This window comes from Eulemur rufifrons, chromosome 7 (genome assembly GCF_041146395.1).
Source record: "Eulemur rufifrons isolate Redbay chromosome 7, OSU_ERuf_1, whole genome shotgun sequence".
Classification (NCBI taxonomy): Eukaryota; Metazoa; Chordata; class Mammalia; order Primates; family Lemuridae; genus Eulemur; species Eulemur rufifrons.
In genome coordinates this window covers 12,817,223-12,844,733 of record NC_090989.1, presented here as the reverse complement: position 1 = coordinate 12,844,733, position 27,511 = coordinate 12,817,223, and the positions used below count along the sequence as shown (strand labels likewise).

At 35.6% G+C, this 27,511-nt stretch overlaps 1 protein-coding gene across 4 annotated transcripts in view; it reads right to left on the bottom strand.

The window, feature by feature from the left end:
* The window catches only part of SCAF4 (SR-related CTD associated factor 4), a 59,079-nt gene that overhangs the window by 13,638 nt on the left and 17,930 nt on the right, over positions 1-27,511 (bottom strand). The window contains exons 2-19 of one of the 4 annotated variants that reach the window (XM_069472351.1): positions 21,795-21,878; positions 20,742-20,786; positions 19,203-19,364; positions 17,810-17,945; positions 17,330-17,469; positions 16,546-16,722; positions 12,356-12,537; positions 11,898-12,006; positions 10,197-10,364; positions 9,600-9,685; positions 8,739-8,929; positions 7,681-7,781; positions 7,194-7,307; positions 6,201-6,357; positions 4,278-4,435; positions 2,155-2,320; positions 1,980-2,066; positions 1,632-1,823 (exon numbers count right to left, since the gene is read on the bottom strand). In XM_069472351.1, coding sequence (XP_069328452.1) covers positions 1,632-1,823; positions 1,980-2,066; positions 2,155-2,320; positions 4,278-4,435; positions 6,201-6,357; positions 7,194-7,307; positions 7,681-7,781; positions 8,739-8,929; positions 9,600-9,685; positions 10,197-10,364; positions 11,898-12,006; positions 12,356-12,537; positions 16,546-16,722; positions 17,330-17,469; positions 17,810-17,945; positions 19,203-19,364; positions 20,742-20,786; positions 21,795-21,878 — 2,455 coding nt within the window. The remainder of the gene's footprint in view (positions 1-1,631; positions 1,824-1,979; positions 2,067-2,154; positions 2,321-4,277; positions 4,436-6,200; positions 6,358-7,193; positions 7,308-7,680; positions 7,782-8,738; positions 8,930-9,599; positions 9,686-10,196; positions 10,365-11,897; positions 12,007-12,355; positions 12,538-16,545; positions 16,723-17,329; positions 17,470-17,809; positions 17,946-19,202; positions 19,365-20,741; positions 20,787-21,794; positions 21,879-27,511) is intronic. The other 3 variants (XM_069472354.1, XM_069472352.1, XM_069472353.1) reach the window with 3 other exon arrangements.

Below are 27,511 nucleotides of genomic sequence, written 5' to 3'. Positions count from 1 at the left end.
ATGTTAAATCAGAGGCAGGGTACTTACTACTCTTCATGGTTGTTTGAAAGCAGCAGTTATTAATTCCTGAAGAACATGAAACCTTTTCACTCATTCAATAAATTTATTAAGCCCAGAAAGAAGTCCAAATATATCCAATTTTTACACAATTTTATAAACAGTCTCAGGTGGCCTAATATCCATGGACTCTGGACTAGGAAATTCATTTCAAAGTCAACTCATAATCAAGGGTGTGTGTGGGGGGGGGGAAGAAGGGAGAAACATGGAGGGGAGGGGTTGATCAGAAAATTCTATCCAATTCAGATTCTGTGATTATTGTGCAACCATCTTAATATGAAAAAAAAAAAAAAAAGTGCAACAAAACAGATCCAAAGATGTTAAGGCTCCCTGGTTGCTAGTCCATTGTTCCTTCTACTATATGATTTTCATTAGAATGTAGACCTCTTAAGCAACTTCTTCATTAAACAAATCATTTTCCATCATTTACGGTAACTACATTGCTACATTACTTGTGATAAATCTTAATCCCAAATCTTCTTTTACCATTACTCAATCTGTGTACTAAGGGAAATAAAATCAAGTTTATTATCAGCCTAAGCTCAGTCTTGGGGAAGGCAGAATACAATGTGCTGTTTAAAAGCAAATTGATTTTTATTATAAACGTGGTACATGCACAAAATAAAAACTTCCAATACTGAATGGTACAGGTGAAAAGTAAAAGTCCTCCATCACAAACCAATGTCCCACAGTACTACATCTCAGAGGTAACCAATGGGTTCTTTCCTTAAAAAATCTCAGATTATGACAGCAAATGGGCATATACATATACCTCTGAAAAATACAAGGGCTCACAGGACTAGAACACTGTAACATGCAGGAAGTATTAACTCTCCATTAGGAGAATCAATGTTAATTACACTTGGCAATACCACTTCAAACATAACAATTTATTAATTTAAAAGATGGTCTACTATAACAAGTATGTAATATACTTATAATTTAAGCAAGTAAGAGTAAGCCCCGTTAAAGATATAAACAATCTAAGTCACACCTCCCTCGATCACAGTAGTGAAGTTGTGGGTAAAGAGTAGAACAGATAAAACTCCAGCAGGAGAAAACTGAGGGCTGAGTGGGAAAGCAGTACCTCAGGCTGTGCAACTACCACTCAGAAAACAATGCCATTTTATTGCAATGTATCAAAGGTGATTTCTTTGCCAGCACACAAAGAATGCTACCAAAGTCCAGGGGTTTCAAGGTGGATAAAAATTGGCTCAGACAGAAAAATCTGTTGTCAAAGAAATCTCTTCAAAAGCTGATAAGAGACTATGGTTATGTCAATCATGGACCCTGTACCAATTCCTTTGCATAGAGACTACGTTAATCATTTTTCTATACCAAATTAAGATATGCAAATCCAAACTTTTATTCAAGACAAATAAACATGATTTCATCTTTGAGGTTATCTCTTGGTAAAGACCAAGTACACATATTTAAGAGGAAGAGCTTCCTCAAAAAAAAAAAAAAAAAAAAAAAAGTATCAGTTTGGGAGAACATTTTACCAAAATTTGCATTGATTTTAAAAAACCTAACTTGAGGGTGAAAAAAAACTAATGATAAAAAAATCAACTTACCAAGAAGTGAAACAGGCTGGGTTACAGGAGGGGTGGGCAGATTCGTGGGTGCAGCAGGTGGCACAGCAGAGCCATACATTTTCACACTGTCACCAGACTCGGCATTTCCTCTAGCCCCAGACACCACTGTTGGAATGGGATTTCCAATAGATAAGTCTTTTGTAGTGTCTTCATTTATACCAGCGATAGTGGCTAAGGAATATAATTATATCAACATGTAAAGCTGAATAATTAATCATCTCCCCGGTCAACATTCTTCTGCCATACTATAGACCCTATTACTGGTTCACTTTCCCTCCTACCCCCAGCTCCAAAGGACAAGTGAACACAAAGGAAAAACATGCTTACAGTTTGGGATGCTTATTGGTGGAGTGTGAGGAGGAGGAATGGATACTGGTGGAGTTATAGGAGGTGGGGGTCCAGGAGGAAGAAAACCTAGGATAAGAAAAATAAGGTCAATTTATGCTGTGCACCACTTCATTAAAGGCTCTAAAAGAATGTCTTCTCAAACAACTTAGTATACCTGGTGGTAAATGCATTGGGTTGAATCCTGGGCGCAAAAATGGTGGAGGAGGAGGAGGAGGAGGAACACCAGGACCAAAGCCTGGTGGGGGAATTCCCAAAGGGGGCGTGAAAGTGGGTGGCTGTAGAGCACCAACTACAGGAGGACCTGGCTGATGTGGTGGGACCTAGAAAGAAAGAAAGAAAGATGAAACCACTTTCCTATTCATATAGTGAGTATATACCAAGAAAATATCTTAGTGTTGAAAAAAACAGACGTTTCTAAATTTGTCATTAGATCATTAAATTTTATTAGATAGCAGGTAGTCATTAACCTATACTTACCCCAATTGACAGAAATCAAAGTTTTGCTCTCTACTTTATGAAAGCAAATTCACATTATATTTTATAAGCATCTATTGGTGTTCTGATATCACATGATACATTTAAAAATGTTCCATATCAAATAAATTTGGGAAATACAGCTCTAATAAAGGCTATCTGGTAATTTACACAGTGGTGATCACAGGTCCTGGTTGCCCCCTCCCCACCAGTGTGACCTTGAATAAGCTATTTAAACGCTAAAATGACCAAATGTTAACCTCACATAATTACAGGAATTAAGGGAGTTAATACACATTTAGTGCGAGTGCCTGGCACTTAATAAACACCCAATAAATGCTAGCTTCTTTTTTCTTTTAAAAAAATCAATTTTAACAAATTAGTCAGGTTTCTTTAAATGAGAATGAATGCCGATATACACTGAATTTTGTTTGGAACCCATGTTAGAAGGACATATCCAAAATGTCAACTAAAAAGTATGCCAACATGGGGTGTCCATTTAAAAGATATCACAGCTAAGTATGTACCCAAAGCATATAATTTTCTCCTTACATTGAGAAAATCAACAGACTACACACCCATTTTTGTGATAGCTCAGATTTATCTGATTCAGATTTAATGTGAGAAACTGAGGAAAGCAAATATTGAAAGACAAAAAAAAATCCAGTCGATCACACATAGAACTATGGGCCAAGTACTTATAATTTTCACTAAAAGGTTATTCATCATTCAGCTATTATTATTATGTAACAGAAAACATCCTGAGCACTTAATATACATTATCTCGTTTAATCCTCAAAACAACTCTGATATAGGAGGAACACCAGACCCAAGGCCGGGAAAGAAAAAAATGCAAGTTAAAAAAAATGCGGAAATTTATCACTGATCAGTTTGAGCATCTCTCTTTATTTCAGAAGATTTAGGGGTACAAGTGGTTTTTGGTTACATGGATAAATTGCACAGTGGTGAAGTCTGGGCTTTCAGTGCACGTGTCACCGGAATAGTGCACACTGTACCCAACAGGTAATACTTCATCCCTCACACCCCCCCCTCCCAGAAATTTGCACATTTATAGATAGGAAAATGCAGCTTAGACGTTAGATTACTCGCCCAAAGTCACATTGCTGAGTATAAATAATGGAGCTGGAAATCAAACCCAGTTCAACTAGAATCTGGATTCTTTCTTTTGAAGTAATATTAATAAGTTGGTTGACTAGAGAGGAAAAACTTTATATAAGAATATATCTTCTTCTGTGACCAGGTCTTTAGAGAAAAAATAAAATAATAATAAGAACATATCTTCATGTTAAATGGCATTCAACTTAGAATTTACCCATTAAATAGATATGAATCATCCATTAAAAACATTTCATAATGGCAGCACCCAAACTGAACATTAAGAAACTCCCTTTATATCAAAGCAGCTGCTTTTTAGGTATATATCTCAGTTCTTTCAGAACATAAAGTCCCTGAAGAATGAAGATCCAATAAGAAAAAAAGGGTAAGCAGAATACATGAAACTCTAATAGGTTCTCACTTCATGTCTAGTACGTTATAAAGTAAAACACTGGATAATCTAGACAGATGTAAGGCAGCATAAATTTATTCTGCTTCTCTTAACATTCAGGAAAAGAATGGGTTAAAGAGTTTATAAACAATAGATCTGCCAAAATATGAAAAACTAATATGGACATTTATGTACTCATGTTTTTGATTATGAATCTAGATATACATCTATAGTAAGATTCAGAAAGGGATCTTCCACACACTTAAAAGTTTAGATAATGTCCCAAATGTTCTCACCTGTGGAGGTGGTACTGTTATAGGTGCAGGAACAGGAATAGGAGGGACAGGTACAGGTAGAGGTTTAGGTATGGGTGATACTGGTTCTGTGTGTGAGGTTTCTGCACCTCCATTTTGAGCAACTTCATTTTCAGGCTTCTTGGGAATTCCTTTCCAATCTGTAAGAGTTAAGAAATTTAACAAGAGTTTACTAGAAATGAAAAATGTTGATTATAAAAATAATAGCAGCCGGATTATTAAAGATATTTCTATGCTGATTTTATAAATAGTAATTATTTAAATTAATGGATAATGGGAGAAAACATGTAAAAGAATGCTTACTATGCGCCAGGCACTGCCCTAAGTACTTTATTTATACTAACTTATTTAATTCTCACAACCATCTACAAGTAGATACTATTATTATTTTCATTATACAAACAAAGCAGGCAAATATAACTTGCCCAAGGTCATATTCTTAGTAAGTGTGGCAGGGATGGATTCAACCCAGACACATCTGGTGTGTATATATATATATATATACACATACACACACACATACACACACACATATATTTTTTCTTTTGGAGACAGAGTCTCGCTCTGTTGCCCAGGCTAGAGTGCTGTGGGGTCAGCCTAGCTCACAGCAACCTCAAACTCCTGGGCTCAAGTGATCCTTCTGCCTCAGCCTCCCGAGTCATTGGGACTACAGGCATGCGCCACCATGCCTGGCTAATTTTTTCTATATATTTTCAGTTGTCCATATAATTTTTTTTCTATTTTTTAGTAGAGATGGGGTCTTGCTCTTGCTCAGGCTGGTCTCGAACTCCTGACCTTGAACCATACTCCCGCCTCGGCCTCCCAGAGTGCTAGGATTACAGGCATGAGCCACCGCGCCTGGCCCACATCTGGTTCTAGAGTCTATGTTCTTAACTACAAGAATGTATTGTTTGAATTAATTTAAAATGGGGGCGGGGTATAATGAACCACTAAACATTTCCTGAACAAACTTTACTTAATATTAAAGAGTAACTTAGATAACCTTCCACCTATTTCCACATACCTTCTAATCAAGTGAAAACTAGAAAACTGTCTTTCTGCTCTGTCCTCTGGGGCCCTGCTTCAGAGATTCTCTTGTATTCTCTACCTCTTCAATATCTTTCCTGGCAAAGCTGGCATTTTAAAATATTTATGCCCACAAATAACTGCAACTTCTTATCTTGCATATTTACTTCCGATTGCTTTTCTGGATATTTAAAAATTTCCAAAGTAATTATAATGAAGCACTAGATTAAAACACAATTATCAAAGATGCTCAAAGATCTATTTGCTTTCGTTAAATTTCACCATGAAAAATTCTACTTCATCTTGATAAAAATCAAGATAAAAAAAGATTCTACTTAAGATCTACTTAATTCTGTAATTAATAATTAACCTTATAATCAGTAATTACTTTACCTGTTTGCATCTCTTCCACTAGATATAAACTACCTGAGGGCAAAGATCACATTTGTTTCATTCCTTACTCAATCATACCTTTATAATGGAGAGACTGGCACATACGAGGTACTTTAAAAATCTCAAAAATCAGGCCAGACATGGTGGCTCACATCTGTAATCCTAGCACTCTGGCAGGAGGATCGCTTGAGGCCATGAGTGTGAAACTGGCCTGGGCAACATAGCAAGACTCTTATTTCTACCCAAAATAGAAAAATTAGCCGGGTGTGGTGGTGCATGCCTGTGGTCCCAGCTACTTGGGAAGCTGAGGTGGGAGGATCTGTAGTGAGCTATGATCACACCAGCCTGGGTGACACAGAGACCCTGTCACAAACAAACATCCTCAAAAATCACTTCCTAATGCAAAGAATAAACAGGACATTTGATTTGTCATATGTACTACCAACCAAATAAGTGAACTATAAGAGAAATTAAATCCTACTTTACCTGGGTTAAGTGTATCACTGTCCAACATTCCTCCTTCACAAAAACTCTCCAGTTCCTCAGGTTTGACTTTGTCCCATGGAATATAAGTAACACCAAGTTCTACATCCCAATACTGCTTATAATCTGCCTTTATTCCTTTGTTTAAGGCCCAGGCAATCTATTTCACCATTAGTGGAAATAAAAGAGAAAGGAAGGAAGGAAGGAAGAGGGTATTAAGTTTTGAGAGTTCACTATTCTCTATCACTCTATTCATTCTCATTTGGGCAGCAAGGGAGTAATCTGGACTAGCTATCCCTGGATCTCATTCAAAGCCTTATTCTCACTATGGAACTAATTACTTTATTCCCACTTTTTCCTAGGATGTAAATATCACTGGCGTTTGCTCCTTACCAACTCCCACCCAACCCAGTCAGCATAAAACTCAATGTTTATCAGTGTAAGGCTGAAGTTCCCTGAACAGCCCAGCATACTGGGAATCACTTTTAAAGTCTGTTGGTGCCTTGTAATTACTCAGCGTTAGATAAAATCCTTTGGCAGTGCAATCCAAGGGTAGAAAAGGGTGCCAGGACACTGAGGCAACACCGACTTTGGCTCCTTAGGGGAAGAATGCTCATGTACCTACTATATCTTTTCCTCTCTCTTTGGTGAATATTTTTTCACAGTTAATTCTGAGATAGCAAAATTTAAAAATAAAACATGGAATACCCAAATTTTTTGAGTAAGACAAAACATATTGCTAAATGACACAATGCAGCACTAACTTAACCAATTTACCTTTGATGGCCCACCTACATTTGAAAAAAAAAAAATTCTACCTTGCATTTAACATTTAAAATTTTATGTTAATTAAATTCTTTTAAGGGGATAATCTCTTAAAAACAAAAGATGCATATGAAAATGCCCCAGTATGGTCACTTCTAAGCCCTAAATCACCGCTTTTAAAAAGCCACATAATGATTACATATTTTTAAAAAATGAATTATAAAACCATACCTTTATGGATTTCTGGTTCACTTTATAGTTTCCTCGGCTCAGTTTCTGCAGCGCACGATAAGCATCTTGCCTATGAACCATAACGATATAGGCACAACCCCTGGGAGGAATCATCTGCTCCAAAATATTTTAATATTACAAAAGATTATAACAAAATTGAAGAGCAACAAGATATAACACTAAGTAACCAGTCCCAACAACCCCTTACCTCCAGCCATTGCTCTACAAAGGTTAAATTCACTTGGAAGTTTGCAATTCAAATTTGGTCTCAATTGATAATTGAATCCTCCAAGCTTTATCATATAAAAAGACTTGGTTATCCAAGAAATGTTAAATGTGGAGAATGTTAACATGGAATAGAACATCTAAACTCTAGCCACAGCTATAAACCTGGGCAAATGGTAACTTTGGTCTCAAGTTCTTAATTTCATAAAATGACATTAATCACATCTGTCCACTGTTATTAAACAACTGAATAAACACTCACATTAATTGATTCGATAGGACCAAACTCTTCCAAGAGACTGGCAACATCCTGCTGAGTAGTCCTTTTGTCCAGCTGTCCCACCCAGAGTGTAGTACTGCAAACTTAAAATAAAAATAGCCACATCAGATAATTAGCAGCACAGTGCCTTATGTTAAAAAAAAAATCATTACACAAAACATGTATGAGTTATATTATGATACCACAAGTTTAAATAGTAAATCCCATATACATTTTAAAAACTCTAGAATATTATGATAGTACTTCTAGAAATAGAACCAGGATCCTGAAAGGTATGTAAAAGTGAAAAAACAAATGGCCCTTTTGTGGATGGATCTAAAGATTTCACCTATAAAACCTGAAGCCAGAGAAGAAATAACTTGTCTAGTCACCCTACCAATGAACAGCAGAACCAGGACTTGAGCTCAAGTCTCTTGATTACCAACCAATTCAGTGCTTTGTTAACTATATGTGGCTGTCCTTTTCCAACTCTTGAGAGTTTATGGTTTTTCTTTTATGCTGTATCCTAGGCAATAAGCCTTACAGAGTCAGGAATTTTATACATGCCCTAGTCATACTATGAATTAAAATCTTAATAACCTTAAATTACTGTTTTATATAAAAATACATCTAGCACACATTACTAAACATATTCTAAAGACATCTAATGAGATTCAGGAGATAATGCAAGCTAATATATTCTATAAATTATAAATCTTTATATAAGTCAGAGCATAGTAATTATTCTAGAAAAAACCCGTTTTCATTGTGTATAGGAGAGCTAGCTAATGAACTTATAGTACAAAAGTATATGTACACGCTATCACTCATCACTATTAGTCTGGTTCACTCCTTACTGCTGCTTTATAGCTGGTTTAACGTACAAAAGCAAATAAAAGGGTATAAATCAATGCATAAACTAATAAGACATGATAAAGCAATATTTAGAATAAAAATTAACAAAGGTAACATTTCATTTATGGCTTTGCTAACAGTGATAAGACATTTTAAAACCGTAAGAAAAAACAATGCAGGAATTTTGAATATAAAGGCTTAGTTACCACTTGCAGTTTCTGGTTTGACTTGAGGAAGGCCTTTTTGCCGACGTTCCCTTTCTTTTTCTCGATCTCGTCTTTCTTGGGATCGAGATCGGGGAGAATGTCGGCGTCTATCTCTGGACCGAGATCGAGAACGGCGATGACGAGACCTTCGAGATCTAGAACCAGATCTAGATCGTCTCCTTTTTGGTGACCTAATGTTTTCACAAGGAGAGAGAATGAACAGCACATAGAGAAAAAACAGAAAATATAAGTACATACTAATTAAAAAAAATACAGCTAGGTACTTTAATGTTTATGTAAGAATGGCAATAGCATGAAATTCATTTTAAAGATTTTAATGTGTCTGAAGTTAGAAAGCATACACATCATTTAAATATTTAATAAAATAAATAAGGTTGACAGCTTACAAAAGTCTCCCATCTTTAGTATCTCTGGCACTATACTAAATTATATCTGTAAGAAGCTAATGGTTGAGATACACTGCTACTATTCTTATTTACATTTTCAGTAAAGCCTTCTTTTCTGCAACAATCAAAAATGTAATCCAATTATAGCATTACTATGACCTTTGTGCTTTTGTAGGCTGATAAAGTTGTAAAGGAACTTTCAATATATAATTCTTCTAGTACCACATAGTGTATACATTGGCATCAGAGTAACTCAGAGGGGGAAAATGTGGGTAAGACAACTGATCTTAGATTTTTTTTTTTCAATAAATACTTCTCTTGCCCCCTTCTCCAGACAAACAGAAATACAAATATGCCAACTGTTATTTTTATTAACATTGAATATAACCCAATTTGATTTTAATATCTGTCTCCTAGGACATACAGGGTTGGAAAAACATTTTCTATAAATTACCTGGATGCTGACCTAGATCTTGACTTTCTGTTATCAGTCATATGCCGTTTAACCTCCTGAATACAAGGTTGTTCTACCTCCATTTCCTTGAAAACCAAAAACAAAAGCCATCATAAAATGAGAAAAGCAGAAATAATAAAGCCAGAGGACAAAATTTAAGGAATGCTAAATTAAAAATCTCTTGCCCCGCAGCAATTCTCTTTTGGTTACTTGGGACCAAATTACTAACTTAATAATGACTGGCTATCACCGAAATAAAAAACTTTTACATGGTTTACAAAATTATTAGAAATATTTCTCTACTTCTGGAAGTTATTTGGTCTAAGTTGTATACCATTTAAATAACCATCATCTAAGGTGTGAAGTAGGTACTGGTTAAACCTTCTACACTCTGTATCTCAATCCTCAAAGAACCCTATGGAAGCTGGCAGTAGTATTATGTCCACTTTCTAGAGGAAAAACTTAAAGCACGGAGAAGGGTTTAATATATGCCCAAGGTCTTTCTTCATATTCAAAAATGAAGATAGCAAGCAAAGAAGCAGAAATCTGCATATAAGTCATGGCGACCAAAAAGATAATCTGAGAATGACATTTTACCTGTTGGTGTGGCTTCTGAGTGAGTGGTTCATTTTGTGTCTGAAAAGATGCTTGGAAAGGCTGCTGCACTGGTGGAGTGGGAGGAATCACAGGCTGAGCCATGGGAGGAAATGGAGGTGTAGGAAAAAGTCCAAATCCTGGCATTTGTCCATTAGGAGGAAGTGGAACCTTCCATTTTTAAAGAAAGTGTATGAGCAGGTTTTAAGTAATAGCCAACAATAATAATTTGGAAAACCTTTAGTTATTTTAAATAAAACTAAAATATTTTCAATAAGCTTTGATCAAGGAAAAGCTACAACAATACTCTACATTGTTTAACAATTTCCATAGGTATAATCTTTATCCAAAGAACTCTTATGTATCAAGTATACAGGTTAAAAATCCTGTAACTCATTTCAAAATTATGAACACACATGTTTGGTTTTAAATATTCAAAGAAATAGCTTTATTTACATAAAGAAGCAATGTGATAGAATGAAAAAGTCACAAAATATTCTATCCAATAAACTTTCAGTAACTGTTAAAACACTTGAACATATATATGTTCAAAGGTTTTCTTCATATTTTAAACAGGCTTACAAAATAATTTTCAAACTCCATTCATCAATAAGTCATTAAAATCACCGTATCATTTCCATATTACCAACTATATAGAATGAACACAATATAGATAACAAAATAATATAAAACAGATTTCTCAAAACCCTAAACTGAGGCCATAAAGCAGTCACTGCAGAATTAAAAAAATAGCTTTACGAGAATGACTATACCACTGGAGGGCCAGGATCTAGATTTTTAAAAATTCCCCTCCCTTCGCCTCCATAATTTAGATGCATAGCCAACTCTGAATTAGAGGATTTACTGGAACAAATCCGATGAACAAATCTCTACTAACTTTTTGCAACTCTCCAGTGTTCCATGTATGCTTCTTTTATTGCAGCTTTCAAACCATGTTCCTGATAGGACAAATTAGTATGGACAAAAACAAAACAAAAGCTAACTATGTTCCTGAATGTTGAAAACTGAAACCTCTTTAAAGTATCTAATCACACAACTTATAGACATAAAGGGCCCCGCAAGGGAAACAGCTGTATAAATAAATAGGTCAGTTTTTTCACATAGAACCATAATCTCTCTCTGAACATTTTTTTTTTTTTTTTTTGAGACAGAGTCTCATTCTGTTGCCCAGGGCTAGAGTGCCGTGGCGTCAGCCTAGCTCACAGCAACCGCAAACTCCTGGGCTCAAGCAATCCTCCTGCCTCAGCCTCCCGAGTAGCTGGGACTACAAGCACGCACCACCATGCCCGGATAATTTTTCTATATATATTTTTAGCTGTCCAGTTAATTTCTTTCTATTTTTTAGTAGAGATGGGGTCTCGCACTCCTGACCTCGAGCAATCCTCCCCCGTTGGCCTCCCAGAGTGCTAGGATTACAGGCATGAGCCACCTAGCTGGGCCTCTCTCTAAACATTTTAACTAAACGACCTATTACTAAAATATGAGCATGTAATATTTAGCACTTTTGTTTTAACTAAAGCAAAAAGCAACTCAAAACAGTTACATGATCAACAGCTTTTACTGAGGCTGTAGTACTACTTAGCCAATCACATAGCTAAATAGTGGTCTGTGAAGTACAAACCATATGCTATAATTAATAGATCTTGACTTATTAAAACTCAACTGCAAGAAAAATGCTGGTACCTGATGGTGCATTGGATCCTGTGGTATTGCCATCATTCGAGGCTGAAACTGATCCATATTTTGATGCTGTGTGTATGCTGGCTGCTGCATGCCATCTCCAGGAAACCCACTAAAAAAAGGTGAGTAATCTTTTTTACCCATTCAAAAGCACAAGACTCTCAGCCACATTCATACTACAGAAACATAGGATGTTGTTGAGGAGTCATTAGCAATCAACATTTTATTGAATCATATATTTATCCATTTATTAATTTATATACTCAGCATTATTTCAACGTAAAAGCCATTTTTTTATTCTAAATCTGATAGGATCCCCTCCCCATTCAGGAGAAAACTCACAATACCACAAATTTTACAAAACAATGACTCCACTGAAAATTGTTTTTACTGCTAAATGTTACTGAGAATGTGCTTTACCAACTCTGTATCTGCTGAGAAATTAAAAAAAAGAAACTCACAATGGTGCCTGTGGAGGAGGAGGGGAGGCAGCGGCGGGGGCAGCGGCAGCAGGCACGGCGGTGGTGGGCACGGCAGGCACAGCAGCAGCAGGTGCCGTCGTGGCGACAGCAGCAGCATCCTCTTTCTTTGATTCTTCCACAGCTTCTGGCTCATCATCATAATCAAATCTATCAAGCAGCTTCTGGAATAAATTTCAATATTTCATTTTAAAATTTAGACTGATTTACTGCACAAAAATATATTTGCAACCATCTGTACCTCCACCACACTGTCATGTACGATCTCATTTTCCCACATGCCCCTGAGGACCCTGGTTCATAGACATAACCAGTTTTTACACAAATGCCATTTTGGAAAAGATACAATTTTTTATTTTGCCTTCCTTCCCAAATTATAAGTGTAGCATTTTCTTTTTGACTGTTTTCTCTGTTTTCTATCTGTTTATTTCATAATTATTTTAGCAGTATACATACCTTTCTAAAATATCCATTTACCTAGACTAAAAACTTTTGAAACTTTGTGCACATGAAAACGGACATACATTTCAGTCAGCTGTAAAATGTAAAAAGAAAGACTGTCTTATCCAATCACTGCAAATGCATATAGAAAATGTCCATATACTATTCGCTCAAGAATATATGACTATATGAAAAAGAAAAATAAAACCGAACGGTATAGGACAGGGGCACAAAGAAGTCTCACCACCTGTTCACTAGCTTTTTTCGTAAAACTTTGCCGATTACCAGAAACTTTGTTTAAAAAAAAAAAAAAAAATCAGGACTCTTCACGAAATCACATGTCCAGAAGAACAGCAATTTAAAAACAAGATGTATTCAGAAAGGAAGGAAACACATTAGACACCTACTCATGTGTTTCAGTAGATTATAGACTTCATCATCACAAGAACTCTGCACTGGCGATAAAGTCTCTTCACAGACAAGAAAACAAACTAAGGCTCAGGTGAGTAAGAAACACATCAAGATTATACAGTCAGTAAATGGTAGAATCAGGACGTGGAGACTGTCTTTTTGACTACAAAGCCCTCAGTCCCTGGCCTCCAACAAGCAATCTTTTCTTTCAGGCTGTGTCCATTCTGCTCATGGATTTCAACCTCAAATTTTACAACTTGTACTGTTCTACAATAGTTCCGCCTAGAGATTCCGGTTTTACTTTACTGAACAACAGATTTCTAAATCAGGAAGGGAAATCGCCTCCTTGGACAACACAATATATAGGATTAAACCAAGTGTTCAGAGTGTTTTGGGATAGAGCTAACTTGTGTTTTCTTTGTCATTCTAGGCCAAGCGATTAAATGTTTTTATAGAATTCCTTTTTCTAAACTTGGCATAACTAACAAACATTGGCCAACTGATTTAAGGTTAACACTAGAAGTATTACAATTCAACTTAACAACGAGATAAAGATGCTCACTATCAAGACTTCTACTAAATAATTTTCTGGAAGTCCTAGCTATCAGTATAATAACAAAAGAAAAAGAAACAGGAATAGACATTGAAGAGAAAAAGTTAAATTTAGTAGCTACCTAGAAAATTTAAAAGCACCAACCAGAAAGAAAACTAAGCATTTAATGCCATGACCAGTTTTTTGTTTTTTTTGAGAGACAAGTTCTCACTCTGTTGTGTAGACTGGAGTACAGTGGCATGATCACAGCTCATTGCAGCTTTGAGCTCCTGGCCTCAAGCAATCCTTCCATCTCAGCTTCCCAAAGTGCTGGGATTATAGGTGCAAGCCATTGTGCCCGGTAACCATGACCATTTATAAGATAAAATAACAACTGGCAGTATCATTAACCAAATGTTATAAAACACTAAAAATGATTAACTATCTAAGAATAAAAGAAAAGTGTGTAAGACCATAAAAAGAAAATTGTAAGAGATTTTAATAAATGGAGATTCTGTATGAGAAGCTGTCAGTACTTTCTAAAATTCACAGATAAATTCAAAGGAATTCTAACATCTGGAAAAGTATGCTGTGATGGTTAATTTTATGTGTCAACCTGGCTAGGTTATATAGTGCCCAGTTGTTTGGTCAAACACTAATCTAGATTTTATTATGAAGGCATATTTTAGATGGGATTAACATTTAAATCAGCAGACCATGAGTAAAACAGATTGCCCTCCATAATGAGTGGGCCTTACCCAGTCATTTGAAGGCCTTAAGAGTAAGAACTAAGGTTTCCTGAAGATGGAATTCTCCTCACGACTGCAACATAGAAAGAGTTTTTCGTCTGCTGCCCTGTGGAATTCAGACTTAGGCCTGCAATGTTAACTTTTACCTAAAAGTCCAGCCTGCTGACTTGCCCCCACAATTTCAAATTTGCCAGCCCCAACAATTACGTGAGCCAATTCCTTAAGATAAATCTCTTTCTTTCTTTCTATCTAGACACAGATATAGATATAATTATTGGTTCTGTTTCTCTGGAGACTCCTGACTAATACAAATCACCAAGAATAGCCACAAAAAGTTTGAAAAAGAATATGAGTGTGGGCCGGGCGCGGTGGCTCACACCTGTAATCCTAGCACTCTGGGAGGCCGAGGTAGGCGGATCGTTTGAGCTCAGGAGTTCGAGACCAGCCTGAGCAAGAGCGAGACCCCATCTCTACTAAAAATAGAAAGAAATTATACAGACAGCTAAATATATATAGAAAAAATTAGCCGGGCATGGTGGCACATGCCTGTAGTCCCAGCTACTCGGGAGGCTGAGACAGGAGGATCGCTTGAGCTCAGGAGTTTGAGGTTGCTGTGAGCTAGGGTGACGCCACGGCACTCACTCTAGCCTGGGCAACAGAGTGAGACTGTCTCAAAAGAAAAAAAAAAAAAAAAAAAAAAGAATATGAGTGTGGAGGGGGAGGGGGAGGTATGTGTGTGTGTGGGAAGAACACTTCGAAATGAAATATATATAGTATGTATGTTACAAGTATTTCAACTGTTATGATGCAGAAATAAATATATTAGTGGGACAGAACAGTGTCCAGAGAGATAAAATAAGAAAACACATGGGAATGTGCATATGAAAAAGCAGTGAGGGAGAACTGCTTATTTTTAAAAATGTAAAGATTCAACTATTTTGAACCATATTCTAAAACAGATTCCAGAGGGACTAAAGAGAAAAACATAAATAAAAATATAAAACTACTACAAGAAAACATAGAATTTTTTTTATACTGATGAGAGTCTTCCTAATCACAACACAGAAAAAAATTAATAAAACCACATATGTAAGAATTTATGTTCACATGTGCATGGAAATAGGTTTGAAAAAATACAAACAAATATATTCAAACTGTAATGTGGGATTGCTTCCCCTTTTCGTTTATAAATTTCGTATTGTGTTTTCCCCCTATAAGCATGTATTGCTTTTCTTACTCAAAAAATTCATTCAACGTTCTTTTAATGAGTAGTCATTAATAAAACAAGATATAATGAAAACCATAATTACCACATGGATTTTTAATTTGGACTATCAGCAATAAAGTTTCTCGGAAAGAGGCAAGAGTGGAGCTGTCTGGATTAAAATTTGTGCAGGAGGCTCTCAGCTGTGCATGTTCAGCATACCTATATCCATGGTGGCGGCTTCCTAAACATGCCTAAGGAACCATAAAGGCCTAAAAGAACAGTTGAAACACTGAAACAACCCAAACCCTCACATTACAGATATGGTAACTAAGGTTTTTTTAACACAAAACCTGAAAGTAATTTAAATGACTATCAGTAGTGGAATGGCTAAATTGTAGCATGTTCATGTAATGGAATACTACAGATTATATGCATTCAGTGTAAATATGGATCAAAATCCACTAATCTTAATAAGAGACAAGAGCATCAAGACCAAAACTAGTGGGTACGTATTATGATCAATTACAGAAAAGCATATAACCATAAGAAATTAATTCTGAAAAGATATACAGCAAAATGTTATCATAGTAATCTCCAAGTATGGGGTGAAATGAAGAATTTTATTCTCTTTAGTTTCTTTTATTCCCTGAAAATTTTTGCAATGAGTATATATTACATGTAAAACCAGGAAAAATAATCAATGTTTTGATGTTGAGGGGATAAAATACCTCAAACCACAAAATAACTCACAAAAAAATACAGAAGGGATTAACTTCCACAATCCATGTTGAGTGGTAAAAACAGTGGGGCGGGTTATGTGAGAGAAGCATACCTTGTCAAATGCAGTTTTTTGTTCAGGTGGGGGGAAAGCAGCTTTTTGTTCAGGTGGTTGTGTAGGAGTTGTCTTTAACTGAGCTGTGATAGCCTGAACCTGAGCCATTACAGCATTGTCAAGAGCAGGAGACTGTGGTTTTGGAGGTTGCTGAAAAGTCTGAAGGATCTGCTGAAGCTTAAAGAATGGGAAGACGACACACAACAAAGTATAATCATAGTATCAAAAGTTGATTCACGTAAAACAAAATCTTAAGGGTGACTCAAAATAGCATATGCACAATAAACTGGGGAAAAAATTCTCCTTTTATTAATGGTTAAGTTTGTTGTGAATGAACACATCAGAGATATAATATGTGTCATGCAAGTTTAAAAATGTATGCTGACAAATTAAATGATATAAAATAATGGTCAAAAAGAGAAAATACACTAAATTGTGAACAAGGTAAATATAAGTTTTCTAGAAAAATGGAAAAATTCTCTCTGATCTAAATCATGTTGAAATCAATGAGAAATGCTAGCATTGTGAGCAACAGCAGACACTTAGCAGTTCTGAAGTTCTCTTCAAAGAGGTACTGCCATTTCTCAGTGTGGTGTTCTCTTGTTTTTCACTTTCACATTTTCCCTATTACCCCTATGTCATTACCTTCCCCACGAAGACTTTTCCAGTTGAAAAGTAGACATATTTTCTCCCTTAAATGTGTTCATTAATGAGAAATGGAAAACAAGAACTGACAATAGTACCTAACTCTGCAAATGATTTAATCTTAGAATAAATAGTTTACCTGTTGGCCTTGAGTTGACTGAAAAAGTTGAGCCACAGCAGCAAAAGCATCAGAGCTGGGCAACTGTGGTACAGTTGGTACAGAGTTTGGAGTGGCTTGTGGGAGTTCTGAAGAGACTTTTACTGGAGGTGGTGGTGACCCTAAAAACAAATAAAAAAGAAAAGGGCATTAAGGCCTAAGAAAATATTAACCTACAAGTGTATCTTTTTACTCCATTAATAAGCTTATTTGCTAAAATCAAATTCTATCTAGTTTAACATATACTAAAATATATAGTCTGTGGTACTAGAGCTTGTACCAAGTACCAGAAAAGCATATTTTTATTAGAAATAGGAATTATGGAGAGAAAATCATACCTTTTATGATGTAGGTTCAAGTTTTCTTCTTACAGAAAAATTCCACCAATATGGACAGACTCTAAACCTTTTATATACAAAAACTTACACCATTATCTAAGCTCACAGACGTACTTGACCATACCTTCATTATTGGTAACATTTTCTGCTACTGGGGCAGCATTACTGGTTCCTGCTGCCATGTCCAAAAGAGGTTGAATAATTTCAATTTTGAATACTCCATTTTTTTGCCAAAGGTTCAGCACACGAACTATTTTACTCTGTTATGTGTGAGAAAACATGAATATACAATAAATATTTGCATAAATTACACATTATACCTCTTACAAAAAGAGAGAAAACCCCCCTAGAAGCTAACATTTCCATATTAAGTCTGTTTCATAAAATCCATCAGAATTACAACCTGGTTAAACTACTCTAGAGTAAGAAACAGAGATGGAATATAGACCTAGGGAATAAAAAGTAATATATTATTTAATGTTTTCATTATATTTTACTTCCAGTTACAAATAAACTCCATCACTGACAAAACAGTTATCTTAGAGAAGTAAATGAAGTGAAAGAGAATTTCTTCAGGATACTCATAACAGCTACAGTATTTAAGTAAATGGTCTGTAATCTAAGTTGTTTTGTGCCAAGTAAATATGAAGGAGACCCAGAGAAGATGTTTTATTCATGGACACAACTTTTATTTACTACTCAAGGAATCATCTTGGCTTTTTGGTACATTTTCCCCACAGGAACACTCTTCTAAGAATATAAACACAGAATTTGTAACACTCAAGTTTACATGACATTTATTGTAAACGTCTCCATTCTTCATTATTCCAAGTATGTTTACCAGTATAATTCTCCCACCTGTTTATAGTTCAGTTACTGTATTTGTAATGTTTTTCTACGTTTGTGTAGTATATTGTAAAACCAGCTGGAATAAGCAACAATCTGAGATGAGCATCGCCTTCCTCTACTGCAGAATTTCTCCATCGCTAATGACACAAGCACATCTTTCTAGTATCTTCTTTAAAGCAGATGATGCTCCTTTCATGTATTTTTTTTAATTTTTTATTTTATTGTGGTAAGAACACTTAATCTGAGACTATCCTCTTAACAGATTTTTCAGTGTTTGACAACTGCTAATTATAGGTACAATGTTACTCAGTGAATATCTTGAACTTACTCATCTTGCTTAACTGAACTGTTATTCCTGTTGATTAGCAATTCCCCATTTCCTCCTTCCCTCAGTCCCTGGTAACCACCCACTTCATTCTTTGATTCTATAAATTTGGTTCATTTCATATTTCAACAGTACAACATTCCTGAAGGACTTCACAATAGATCAATATAAAGTGACTACTGAAGAAAAAAATTGGGTTTTATTTCAAGCTCACAGAGATCACTACATGAAAATCTTATTTAGTAATATAGTAGGCTTCAAATAGCCAACATACATTTAAATGAATATAGAAACAAAACCAACAAGAATACAAGTTTTAATTTAAAAATTATTAATATAATACCTTATCTTCAGATGGACAAAGATATAAGTATTGGAATGTGGCAGTTATGTTTTTAGAGAATCTGGGCCCAAAAACATCTTTATCGGTTCCAAACTGATGACGAGACTGCCGCACAATTGAGTCAATTACATATAATCCCGGAACCTTGTATTCTGGTTTACACTACAAGGACAAAGTTGTAAAGTCAGTACAAGAAATACAAACTCACAGTTTGACACCCATTAATCTCACATTTATAAAACTCTTTATATAGCCATCTAATGATTGCCTCTGCTTAAAAATTAATCGAATGTTTTAGCTCTCTAATTGGCTAACTTGTCAAATTTCCCACATCTATACAGAACATTATCTTGATAATTCGTATCCCTAAGATTTTACCTTTCTGATTCCTCTACCTCCCTACACATAATGTCTCAGAATTGACATTATCAATCCCTAAGCTACTTCCATATAAATTCATTTATTATGATAGTGTCTACTCCAATTCATCCTGCTCAAAAAGTTAATTTTTATCTTTTAAAATTATACAAAAATAATTATAACAATACATCAATTTCAATTCTATTAAGGTATAATGCCAGAGAAATAAATTAATAAATTAAATTAAAGATAAGTAAATTAAAAGGACGAAGTCATTTCTGGCCAATCATTAATTGACAAAGATTAAAAGAATAGTAGAGAAATAGGCACCTACATATATTTCTGTTGGTAGTGGACACAGGTACAACCCTTTATGGAAGACAACTTAGCAATAAAAGCAAAGTCTCACCTGATCAAGCAATTCTACATCTAGGAATTAACAGCCAATATTGTCTCTATTTTTCCTTTTGTAAATGTATGTGTACATAAATAAGTACTTATCCAAACATAAGTACTGCACTAATTAGAAAGCAGTGGCATGTAGGTAATTTAAATTTTTTCCACTTCATTTACTTGTACTTTGATTAGCTACTATGAAAAGCTTTTACTAATCATTTCTTTTGTCTGTAGGACCTCTAACTTTTATCCCTAAGCCGGTATGCAAAGGCCATGTTTCAGAGACATTTCTATAAACATTTATTAAGATGTACTACATGTCACAGCTTCAGGTCAAGAGTTAAAAGAAAGATGTTCTCAGTCCTCTACTAAGACCGATGTGTGCCAGTCACACAGTCATAAAACAACAGACAACTACAGAACTGAAAGAACGGTTTAATTCTGATAGAGCAGGAAAAAGTTGGAAAATTTTAAGAAATAATTTCATCTGAAATACAAGACCCAAGAATAGACCAGGCAAGGGGTAGAGAACAAGCACTTCAGGTTTAGGGAGGGTCCTGTCCAACAGGAAACAAACCCTGTTATGAGTTGAGTGCTAAGCACCCAGTAGGTGTTCAATCCATGGTACTGCTATAAATGTGTTCTCAAACTTCTAGTGATTAAAAAGAGCCTCTAGTGACTACTTTTTTGTAGAGTGGCTTTAGAAGCAAGCACCTAAATTACAATTTACGAAGTAAATTAAAAATGTGCATAACTAAAATAAGGTAATAATGCAATAGTTACCTTTTTGATGAACTTTTCTACTATTTGAACTACGTGCTTATAAAGCTGAAAAGTAAAAGAAAATTACTGTCAAGTTTACATATTTCTACATTTCCTATTATTAGAAAATACTTAAAAACCTTGAAATCTGTATAATTCAAATAATTATCAAGATAATACTGAATGAACCATAAGAAGTAATCCATAATTAACTAAAAATGTCTTAAATCAGAAAGGAATAAATTAAAACAGAAAACTACAAAAATTCCCCCAAACAGAAGGTCCTTTAAGATTTTAAATCAATAAACCTCCATAAAGCAGGATATCAGACAACTTTATGAGAAGGATAAGACCAATGGAATCAGAACTAACCAATGTAGTTTCTAAAACGAGCCATTCATTAAAGTGTGATCTTGGGTAAGACATTTAATTTCACACAGCTCAAGTTTTGTCTTTTTTTTTTTTTTTTTTTTAAATAAAAATGAAGCTAAATACTCAGTGGGTTTATTACAAAGATTAAAAGAAATGAAGGGGTCGGGCGCGGTGGCTCACACCTGTAATCCTAGCACTCTGGGAGGCTGAGGCAGGTGGATCATTTGAGCTCAGGAGTTCAAGACCAGCCTGAGCAAGAGCAAGACCCTGTCTCTACTAAAAATAGAAAGAAATTACATGGACAACTAAAAATATATATAGAAAAAATTAGCCGGGCATGGTGGCGCATGCCTGTAGTCCCAGCTACTTGGGAGGCTGAGGCAGGAGGATCGCTTGAGCCCAGGAGTTTGAGGTTGCTGTGAGCTAGGCTGACGCCACGGCACTCTAGCCTGGGCAACAGAGCGAGACTCTGTCCCCACCCGACCCCCCCAAAAAAAGAAAGAAATGAAGAAAAAAACTGCTTTGAAACAATATTTTAAAACACAAATGTTGGTATCATCAGGTACCTTAAGCAAAAACTAGTTAGTGCTCTTTGATTCAGGCCTGAACTAATTGACAAGATGAATTCTCGTATGTTTAACAGTAACATTTTCAAAATTTCAAAAACATTTCTCAAATTGAATACATTTATTTTATTCTTACCTTAATAGCTTTAATAGCAGCTTTAGTGATGAGAATCATCTTGGCTCTAGAGATGGGAGGTTTCATATCCATAAGTGAAAAGAGCTAGAAAAAAAACCAAGGGAAAAAAACCATAAAAGGTAAATTTAGAGGTCAACCTTCCTTGTTCTACAACGATCATTGCAATCTATTAACTAAAAGAACAACAAACTTTTGAAAACAAAAATTTAACAATTTGGCTAGTAAGTAAAAGCCACTTTTCTGATATATCTTCATCATCCCCTAGAAAACACAGTGAGAAAAGATCATATTAAAATTATAAGAAAAAAATCATGAACCTAGAGGCGAAAACATTAAGAAATCTTCAAAACCTGTAACCAAGAAATAAAAATGATTTGAATAGAAACAAACATACGTGTGTTCCTGAACTGAATGTGGCAACACTATCACTCCATGAATATTTTAATGTAATTTCAATCCAAATCTCACTGAGATTTGGAAGAACTTCAAATAATTCTAAGGTTCATTTGGAGAAACACAGATGTATGAAAATCAGGCAAGACACTTAAAATGCCATTATAAAGTCCCAACAATTTGTAATGATAATATAGGAATTCACAATTTTATTTAGTCACAAGTAAAAACAGCCCATTATTAAACAAATTTAACAAATCTCACAATAAATCTTCAGTAATCAGGTGCTCTCGGGAGACTTAACCACATATTTATACTCCTTCCCACAAAGGTTTAAATCCAACCAAGACATAAAGAGAGTCCACAGAGGGTTAGAAGATAAAATCCTGACATTAAGAAGCTTTTACCTAGCTTCTTAAATTCTTATTTTTATTTTGTTTAATCACAGGCACACACTCACCTGGGACTTCTAAAAAGATATCCTGAACTAAGTTTCAGGGATTCCTGAGTATTATCAATTTCCTATGAATCACATTTCCATTCTTTCCAACTGATGTCAGTATTGCAAATATGGACCCGTGGGATATGGACCTTTACTAGACCACTCCCCAAGAGGCTAGCCTAAAGAACAAAAGCCCCCTTTCCCAGAGTAAACAGCCCAACTAAGCAGCGTATCCTAAATGTTAACAGATAATTTTCACAGCTTTTCAATACTATAGATGCAATAGGACTATAGATCCAAGTAACAATGATTTTACAAAAGGCATACAATGTCAGATATAATCAACATAAGGACCACTCTAAGTAGAAAGTAGAGAATTTTTCCACAAATAATAAGATACAGAAAATGGGAAAACACTAAGATGTTAATGAAGAAATTTATTTTAATAAAGGGATTCTTGCCTGTTATCCCAGCACTTTGGAAGGCTGAAATGGGAAGACCCCTTGAGCCCAGGAGTTTGTGATTACAGCTTATGACTGCCCCACTGTTGCAGTCTCCAACCCCTGGGCTGTGGACCAGTACCAGGCTGCACAGCAGGAGGTGAGCAGCAGGTGAGGAACGAAGCTTCATCTGTATTTACAGCTGTTCCACATCCCTCACATCACCACGTGAGCACCGCATCACCATGTGAGCACTGCCTCCTGTCAGATCAGTCACTGCCTCCCATCACCCACATATAGGACTGCCTGGTTGCAGGAAAACACGCTCAGGGCTCCCACTGAGTCTGCATTATAGTGAGTTGTATAATTATTTCATTACATATTACAATGTAATAATACTAGAAATAAAGTGCACAATAAACATAATGAAAATGGTTTCATTCCCAACCATCCCCAGCCCCTCTGGAAAAATTGGCTTCCATCAAACGAGTCTCTTGTGCCAAAAAGGCTGGAGACCACTGCGCCACTGCACTTCAGCCTGGGTGACAGAGTGAGACCCTGTCTCAACAACAGTAACAAAGCTCAAAGTAAGTTTTAGTAAAGCCTAAGCTAGAGCTTATATTTATCGAATGTCTCAAATAGCACTTCTTTTATCATTTCAGCAGTAAACAACTCAGTGAACTATAAAAACAGCCAAATGAGCACACAAGACAGACTAGTGTAGCATCTGAGGAAATACTCCATAGTGTATATTTAAATTATCAGAATTTGTTTTAAAAATTAAAGTACAGACTGTCACTATGTTCTATAGCAGTAAAACCACCATTCAGACAAAAGGTCAGCAAGAGAACCTTTAGGTGCTATAATCTCAGAGACAGTTGCTAACTAAGGTAGATTTGTTGTGCCTGTTTTGAGATACCCCAAAAGGGTTTACATCTGCTTTAGATATGCCTAGGAAATGCATCTGAACTAAAATTTGTTGATTCTAAAGCTCACATTCCCAAATACCATTCTCATACCCTTACATAATTGTTGCTTACTGACTAAATTTGTGCAGTGACCATTAACTATGATGGGGAATACAGAAAGAAAAAGAAAACCAGGCAGACATCTGTGCCTGTCTGTATAGTATATTGATCCAGGGATAACAATAAAACATAATGAATTTAATTTGGGATGCCTACTAAATATCCAGGCAGAGACAGGAACATGTATCTTGGATACAGAAGAGAGGTCCAGGCTAGAAACTGAAAGGTTATAGAGCAAACCTATGAGGATGGGACAGAGGAGCTTGTAGTAAGATGGAGGCTAAGAATTTATACCTAGCTAGGGTATACCAAAAACTCCGATGTAGCAAAGAAAAGAACTGCACAAATGAACACCAGGACAAAGTAGAACCCTAGAAATTAAAGGCATTTCACACAGTCAAATGCTTCAAGAAGTTAATTTGTATGCAAACCAAATCTTGTTCATTTAGTTTGGCAATTAGGTGGATGCAAGTGACATCAGTTTTTTAAGGTGATTCCAAATTCCAACTCGTTAAGGAATTTAAGCGGCAGGTGAGGAAGCAGAAATGCATTTTTGGCTCATTTTTCACTCATTCAACAAATACCTGAAAGTTTAGTAAGTGGCAAGTCAGTGTATGGCACATAAAGAGGAGATAAGATCATGTTTCAAAGCTTTGTTGATGACTACCCTTTTTATCTTACCTGTTGGCATTATAAGGTTTCCATCACATTTAAGTTTTTTTGTTGTTGTTAAATTTCTGGGCTCAAGTCATCCTCCCCTCCCAGCCTCCCAAATAGCTGGGACTACAGGCAGCTGTTACCATGCCTGGCTAAGTTTCTTTTTAGATGTCTTACTCTCTTTTACCACTGTTTTTAAAAAATCTCAAAGCTGTGAGTCTGCATTTGATACAATTTATGAAGAAAAACACTATAGGCAAATACATAAGTTTCAAAGTTGGAGGTTTAAAAAAATGACCTTTTAAAGCTCAATGACTATTTTACTGACTTCTTCAAAGCACAAATTCATCAAATGGTTCCCTGATATCGCTATCAATGCCTTCACTGGATAGAGACCCAGAAATTATGCTGATATATTTTGTATAAAGTGATATAAATTAATATACTTTCCTGGTAACCATGTACACTGACACTGCCCGTTTGGACAGAAATACTGCCTTTATGGTAAGGCAGATGTTATAAGTCCATTTTATAGATGATGGCCCTGAGGCTCAAGAATCTGCCCAAAGCCATAAAGCAAATTAAGTGGTAGAATTCAATCTGTAATCTACAATTTCCCAAAATTTGACAATTTTTTTCAGTAAGTACCTAATAATAAAGAAATCATTTAAAATACGTTAGCACAGAACAGTGTACAGACAATAAAGATGACAATAAGGACAGTATAGCTATGTTAAGTGAAAAAATATATATGCAACGTAGACCCAATCTAGAAGGCAATATACTAACATAACACATTATTGTCATAAGGGGTTGGACCCAAAGATTTTTTAAATAAAAAGTAAGTGGCGGCCGGGCGTGGTGGCTCACGCCTGTAATCCTAGCACTCTGGGAGGCCGAGGCGGGAGGTCAGGAGTTCGAGACCAGCCTGAGCAAGAGCGAGACCCCGTCTCTACTAAAAATAGAAAAGAAATTATATGGACAACTAAAAATATATATAGAAAAAATTAGCCGAGCATGGTGGCGCATGCCTGTAGTCCCAGCTACCTGGGAGGCTGAGGCAGTAGGATCGCTTAAGCCCAGGAGTTTGAGGTTGCTGTGAGCTAGGCTGACGCCACGGCACTCACTCTAGCCCGGGCAACAGAGCGAGACTCTGTCTCAAAAAAAAAAAAAAAAAAAAAGTAAGTGGCACAGAGGTGTAAAGTGATGTGCCCATGTAAGCAACAAGTTAGAGGCACTATAAGTTACTAAAACATTTACTGTCAATTTTTCCATACTTAAATGGCCCTACAATTTAATACTGAATGTGCTGCCTTATAAGAAAAAAAACTGTCCACATTGTTTAGATGATCAGAATAGTGATCAAATTTCAACTTCACAAGACTTAAGACCAATACACTGTTTTCATGTTTTTAGAACTCAATTTTATCTTACGACATGAGGGAGACCTTTCAATAGCCGGATGTTGTACGGTGTAATTTTACTTTCTATAGTACCTAGTTTTGAGTTTGATTTCTCCCATCTTTAAAACAAATACAGATTTATGCCTTCTCAATGAAACTGTTAATTAAATAGGTTACCAAATGAAATGTCTAAACTCTAAAATAATCAGTGCTTAATAAATATTGGCTTACTCCTCTCTTTTCCTGGTCTCTACTCCCCCCACCTTCCCCGATATACTAACCCCTGGCTTTTGTTTCCCTTAATTAAAAATCAATTATACTGTTCATTGTTGTATTTGTTTTGTTTTTCATGTGTAGTTTATTTTTCTCATTTTAAAATAAAACGAACATGTTAGCTGTAAATGATTTATTACTGAGTCCTTACCTGTGTCTAGAGCAAAGGTTCAATTTAATAATCTTAAAATAAAAAAGTTAATTGTCACAGACACCAATATTGGCTGAGGAATCTCTCAGAAGTATATGACCTTGTGGTAATCTAACATTTTCATTATAGTTACTGATTTTTCATAATAATTGTTAGAGTAAAGGTCAGAACACAGGCTCAATAATCAACTGCCAGCAAAATATTGGCTATACCACTTGCTAGCTATGAGAATTTATTTCATCATCTGTAAAATGCAGATATTAAGAGTCCCCACTTATTTAGGGAAGTCTAAGAATTAAACACAAAACAATACATATAAAAAGCACTTAGTGCAAAACCTAGCACAGGGTAAATATGAAATAGATGTTAACTATTATTACCACTAACACGATTTTGTTGGAAAAAAGGGAGAATCTTGGAGATAAGCCAGAGCAGCTTTTCAGACTGTGGGTTAAGATCCATGAATAAATTGTAAAAATAAGCTTAATGGGTAATAAAAAACACTCTTTTTAGTGGAAGGCAGTATAAAATAAAATAGCACTGCACACAGTATGTACTGTTTCATGAAACTTGTCAGTTTTGTGTGTGGGTATATACGCACAAGCACCTGACTTTCAGTGCAAAATGTAATTCTTACTGTGTGGGTTGTAGTCAAAAAAATATGAAAGCCAATAATCCAGAGAAAAAGTCTTTTTAGAAATGAGGAAAATAAGACCTAAACTGACTGCCAGTTACCTTTCAATAATGTGTAAATTCCTTCAAACCATTAACAAACTTCTTATGGACAAACGGAAAGGAAAAAAACCATTGCTATGCCAGAAAAAAAATGTCATATTTTTCAATCAAGTTTAGAATACACATAGTATTAGGTTATTAAATATGAAATGCCTGATTCTGAACCAAAAGTGTAGTTAATTATATCTGAAACAA